Here is a 6238-nt window from a genome sequence, read left to right as displayed (position 1 = left end):
CCCACCGCCAATCTTGCTTTCGTACATCTTCACCGAGGCAAATCTTTGGGTCATTGCCGGAGCAAACTAGGGTCTTTTATTGCACGCGAGTAACTGTATTCTCTCTTATTTAATGGATAAGGCAAAGCTTTTGCCTCCGTTGAAAAAAAAAACATCGGCAAATTCATCAGGTACAAATAGATCGCATCCATAAGGGAACGCATAGGTTCTGCAGTTACAAATCGGTGGGAGAAACAGAAAATACACGCACTGTATAATTTGCCAGAGCGTTCAAGTAAATACTTCACATACTAAGGCTTTCACCGTTCAAACAAGCCCTGAGAATGATACACAGTTAGCCTGCACCACCACGCCACACTTACAAACTCGTAATCACTCGGATTTAACCCACTCACACAAATGGCACACTTACACAAGTTATACAACAGGCCTAATACAACTACGTAAACTACAATAACGCAGGCAGGGAGCACATGCTGGCTGCACCAGTGCTGAGACAGCGGAGCACCATAGTTTGTTGCCTGGCACTCAAGCCTCTTCCACTTGCTCCTCCTCTTCCTGGAGGAGGTTCTCTCTGTTGTCGTGGGCCCAGAAGCCTCGGACATCTATAAGCATGCTGGCAATAGTCCCGCCTTGCTTGCAGGAAAGGAGATCCGCGAGTGCGATCCTGAGAGGGTCAGCTGGTTTCACCATGTCCCAGATTTCATCCCTTACGTCTTCGATGCAAAGCTCGTAGTTCCCCCCCTCGATCCACTTCTGGTGCACATCTCTGTAAACAATTACACCATTGCATGAGACAAAATGGCTGCTCGGTTGTCATGAGGTCAATAGAGAGAAATTTTCCAATGTGATTTTTGGATTAGAAAAGCAATCAAAGATTACTAAGAAATGACACAACTATGATACCAAATATAAGGTGTTTATTCAACACATTCTGATTTCACAATTGGCATCGCATTAATATTTTAGCCTGTAGGTATTGTGAGAGGGCCACAGCCATTAAAATTTTGGTCACATTAATATTCCTGCAATCGCATCTCGTGTAAGACTAGTGGCAGAATATGCCTTGGATTATAACTTCAAAGATTTGACATAAAATCTATAGCATAACATCTCTCATGTATGACTGTTTCTCTCTTAATAACTGACACTGTGAACTGTGATTCCTAATAAAAAAATATGCAAATGGTTGTTAGATGATTGTGCAGTTAATCAAACTATACAAGGAAGGAACTGCGGGAGTCTCCTAGTAAAGTTCCCTATTCATGCAGCTTTACACTACATTCCAGATGCTTAAGTATAGGGTGTGGATGCACCTAGGTGGTGCCCAAAACCTGCTTTAGAGTACCACGGGCCCAACCCCAAGTTTAGTTCCAGGTTCATGGATACTACTGCGAATGACTTACTCACTTCAGGTTTCATACCTAACATAGTGCAACTGATTAGTACAAAGAGATAGGGAACTTGAGAGTGTAAAAAAGGTACTCCCTCCGATCCATATTAAAAAGTATTAAAACAATGATGTCCTGCCTGTTGAGGCCAGCAGAACAGTCCGGAAGTTCAGCAAGCACATAAACATGGCAGACTAAATCTAGGAAGATGGTATCAGGCAGGAATGCTAACTCTCACATCCTCCTTTCTTTTCTTCCAGAATATAATTTGTTTCCCAGAACATGAAGAACACTCTTTTAAGGCCCAATTTGGTGAAACGAATAAGTACAGAATTGTTTGAACCCCTGTTCAGAAAACAGGATTTCACGGGAAAGCCTATGCACTATAAATAGGACCAAGCATTAGACACAAGGGCATCATTGAATACAGTTTTCCTTCCGAATAAATTACTGCCAGTTATTATTTAATACACACTATGATATAAAGTTATTGAGGAAGAGATTAACAAAAGGCTGGTCAAGATTTATCAAGGTTGTTCTCAACTTTGAAGAGAATGGTGCTATGTCTTGTGCGGACAACAGGTAATTACTCCTATAATGATTATGAATAACCATATGTTTCTCCTACTTCGGCTCCCTTTGCCAGGCAGATATTTTCAGCTAAATGGAATATGCATGACAAAGTAAAGTGGGGAATGAAGGGGGTTGCATCAGTACATCCATGAACAAAATATAGGTAGGTTAACACCAAAATAACTGTAGAAAAAATAGCTACCATCACCATATAAACTACACAGTCATATTACAAACTATCCCATACATACCTAAATAGAGTATGAATATCAGCAGTTGTCAGGAATCCCCTTCCGTTGAGATCAAGGCATCTAAATAAGTATGTCAGCCCTTCAGGGGTGTCTTTGTTCTCTAGGGCCAAAACAAAGTCGAGAAAGCTCTCAAAATCCATCTCACGACTGTTGCCACCTCCAACTTTGCTTCGGCGTACATGTTCATCAAAAACTGAAAAGTAGAACTGCATTGTTATTCTGTATACATTACTGAAGACTATAAGAAGACATCAATGATCTGTGTATTAAGAGCATTAGAACATTGAAGATTTGGAGTAGCATGCTAAGAGTTTATGTTCCCCATTTGGTTAAGGTGCTTTAGAAGAAATAATGAAAGCAGAGCAGAGAGCAGATTTTAACCTCTTTCGACGAAGATTTCTGTTAGTGTGCCATCAGCATATTCCTTCAGCTCTTGTTTGCTCAGTGTGCCATTTGTATCTTTGTCTAGTGCAAGGAACATATCTGCAGAGGGATGACAATAGCATACCAATTAAATAGAGTATATACTGCACGGGAATGAAAAACAATGTAACTTGGTGCAAGAAAATGACCTCAATGGCAAAAGAAAAATGAGGGCAGCTAACATACCACATATGCGCTGAGCTGAAGTCAAGGAAAACCAATTTTCAGCCTGCTCGGTATCCGTTACCTCTTCCTCACTCTCCTGAAAATAAAGTTGATGAGAACCAACAGGGAACAACAGTCCAGAATATATTGTATAGTGCAATCATACACTAAAGTACAAGATGACCAAATTTGCACACCAAAGCATGTGATCCATATAGCTATTACCTGATGCAATTCCATTAGCTCTTGAAGACAATTGCTCAACAATACTTTCTTTATGCATGCTTTCCCTGAAAAGCAGACGATTATGAAAGACAATTCCTCGCATAAAGAACAATTTGCATGTCAATTCCACTGTATTAAAAGTCCAGTTTTGTACCTCGTCTGTGTGGATCACAGAAGAAAAAGAACTTCCGTGCAGCTATGCGGCAGTACATTTGAACAAAGGCTGATGGCATGTCACGCAGTTGTGCCAAATTGGGAATAAGTCCTCTGATGTATGCTTCCATTTCCTGCAAATAAAATTAAGGAATGTGACATACTTCTAAGGTATGAAATTTCATTAACATGTGTTGGGAAGTCCATACATGAGGTTGAAGGAAACCATCAGAATCCTCATCAAGTTCACTCATATCAATTCTTGCTTGAGTAAGAGAAACCTGAAAGTAGAAACAGTTAGCAAAGTGATACATAAAAACAGCTCATTTCAACATAAGTGGCTGCTGAGAGTTCAAACTTGTGATATTATATATTTATATTACTATCTAGCGGTCCAGTCTTGCATGATTCTCAATCTGGTATAAGGTGATTGTTTTTAGCTTGTTTTGGTGCATTATGCCATTACCTATTTCAGGTTCTTGTGTTCTAAAAATACCAGTACTATTGACAGTTGTTTCTCTATAAAGACAAGGAAATTCCTCCTAATTCTTAACAAACTCAACAAAAATGGCATGGCAATGAACTACAAACAGATGGAGCAATTGTTGAGTGCCACTTACGTAGTTACATTATGCACCAAAATCTTAATCGGGTAAGAATGGAAGGAAAAATTTCAGTGTAGGCTTTTGTTGCATATAGTTCATTACAACTAAAAGCCTAAAAATGAAGCACAACATACTCATACAAATCAAACTGCTAGAGTTAACAAAATAACTTACTGTTCGCATAACATAAAGATAGAATGGTAAGATTGCAATTCTCCCAGAATCATCCTTCTCGAACTTCATAAAGTTCGAAGGGCTAAAGAAGCGTTTGCATTTCTGGCCAATTTGCTCTGTGCACACTGTGGCAATATGGCAGAAATCTTCATAATTCATCTGCAGTGCTCCAGAAAAAAGAATTGAATGAGAAGTATAATAACATGAACATTAGAATGAACACAGATGGATGTACAATAATGTCATTGAATATATTATATATGCACAGAAATTCAAACATGGAGAAACTATAAATAATGACAGCTGTTAGACACAAAACGAGAAAAATATTTCCATTTTAGCAGTGCTCACTGTATATATCATAGTATGGATATCCAAGGAAGTCAGACAACATTAGGGGAAGCAAGTCAATAGCGCAAAATTGAATATATCTGCATGCGGTATAAAATACGGACACCAAGCTATGACCTTACCTTTTCAGCACCAGTAGCATCGTCAATAACACAATTTTCTCTGAGACAAACCCACATGGCATCGAGATCATCAGCATTAAGTAGAAGTTCTGATTGTTTCTGCAATTTGTTTGCAATAGCTCTCGTAAGGCCTAAATCATAAGGTGGTTAAATGCCCAAGCAGCCAGCTCAAGCTCAATTACCTTTAGAAATCTGTACTTGGCCAACCTCTGGACTCTATTGCTAATAGATCCATCTTCAGGTTTCTGTACAAAAAAGGAAACATTAGTATCATCACATATTGACAAGTCGCGTAGTCCCGTGATGCAATGTGAAATCCAAAATGGCTGGCATTGCTACTTATTATCTCTGATAAAAGCAACTAGCACAATTACATATTTTATTTAGATAGACGGCAAGTTTTATCATGGAATATCAGAACAAGAGCTCCTGTATCCAAGTAAGTAAACCAAGTTGCTTCACCTTCTTGTAAAAACTTGGGATGGAACCAGCTTCAGCGCTCTTTCGCTGCCGCTCCTTAAAAATCTCAAGCAATATCCTTTTCGTTTCCAATTCTGCAAGTTCAAACAGATCAGTGATGCCACATGGAAAATGCAAATGTTGAACAACAGAAGTGGCCAAACTAATCAGGAGCTGCCCTGATGCCCAGTAACAACAGAGTCAGATCAACTAACGAGTAAAATAGCAACCTGCAAGAGCACACGACTAGAGTCTGTTATGGTGTTACCTTCTTAAACCATAACATATACTACCTCTGTAACTAAATTGAACTGCAAAAACGTCTTATATTTAGTTACAGAGGTAGTACCTCCGTATCCAGTGGGTCTCTTATGGAAAATGCAGTCGGAGAAGGCCTCCTGGTTTTCTGAGGGAATGCCTTCCCCTCTCAACCCAAATCACCGGTTGCAGGTCATGGGCGACCACTCTTTCACGTATGACGGCCGCATTACTACATCCCACAACCTGAGGCACGGTAATCTCATCTCGCTCACGCGAACGCCAGCCTCTAACACCCGGCACCATAACCTCACCCAATCTCATAGCCATTTCGAACGAGACCCAGTAAACCCTAATCCTACCGCCATTCCCGAAGACGAACGGCGAAATTCCAACCATGCCTAGCCTAGCCTAGCACTACAACTCCGCAAGGGTGGTGGGCGGGGAGGGAAGGGGCACTGACCCATAAGGGCCTCGGATCCGAGGCCGGCGCCCGTGCCGACGAAGCGGCGGAGGTTGCGGACCCACGGCATGGACGAGGCCGGCGGGATCCTCCTGCCAGCGGGCGCTGTGGCGGCAGAGGAGGCGCCATCGCCGGCGTCCCCGACGTCGGCGGAGGCGGTGCTCATCGGGGTCGAGGCGGGAGGCCGGATCGGAGCGTGCGCGTGGGACTGTAGCTGGTTGTCGGGTTGGTGGTCTGACGCGGTCCTGTTTGGGGCTCGGGGGAGAGACGGAGAAACAAAATGGCAAAGCAGTGTGTTTATTGTACCTAGCCGTGATGCCTCATTACTTTTTGAATTCGACGAATTTGAAGCGTGTTTCAAAATTATGATTTTGCTTTGTCAGCCGTTATAAGTTTGATTTTGTTTCTTCAACTCTATTAAGAATAACTAGCAAAAGGACCCGTGCGTTACAACGGAAGAAAAAAAATTGATGGATCAATTGAGGGGGGAAAAATTGGATGCTAGTTTGAAACATGGGATATGATGTCTGCTTTGGGTGAACAACACTAAATGACATAATTCTTTTCAAGAATATAATACCATAAAATACAACAATGGTTTAGAACTATAGCAGTTGTGAAAGCA

The 6238-nt window shown here is 41.3% G+C and overlaps 1 protein-coding gene and 1 non-coding gene across 2 annotated transcripts; both read right to left on the bottom strand.

The window, feature by feature from the left end:
• Positions 1 to 230: 230 nt before the first annotated feature.
• On the bottom strand, positions 231 to 5901 carry LOC123191212 (probable serine/threonine-protein phosphatase 2A regulatory subunit B'' subunit TON2). Its single transcript, XM_044604018.1, has 12 exons — positions 5614 to 5901; positions 4896 to 4987; positions 4616 to 4678; positions 4434 to 4532; positions 3961 to 4119; positions 3391 to 3462; positions 3183 to 3315; positions 3029 to 3093; positions 2825 to 2900; positions 2597 to 2698; positions 2216 to 2408; positions 231 to 769 (listed from the first exon to the last, which is right to left on the bottom strand). Exons 1-12 carry the CDS (start codon positions 5777 to 5779, stop codon positions 529 to 531), a joined length of 1461 nt encoding a protein of 486 aa, XP_044459953.1. The 5' UTR covers positions 5780 to 5901; the 3' UTR covers positions 231 to 528.
• On the bottom strand, positions 1518 to 1638 carry LOC123073199 (small nucleolar RNA snoR104). Its single transcript, XR_006435650.1, has one exon. It is a non-coding gene; the product is annotated as a small nucleolar RNA snoR104 (small nucleolar RNA).
• Positions 5902 to 6238: the final 337 nt, after the last annotated feature.

Source organism: Triticum aestivum, chromosome 1A (genome assembly GCF_018294505.1).
Source record: "Triticum aestivum cultivar Chinese Spring chromosome 1A, IWGSC CS RefSeq v2.1, whole genome shotgun sequence".
NCBI lineage: Eukaryota > Viridiplantae > Streptophyta > Magnoliopsida > Poales > Poaceae > Triticum > Triticum aestivum.
This window is presented reverse-complemented; position numbering and strand designations above follow the sequence as displayed.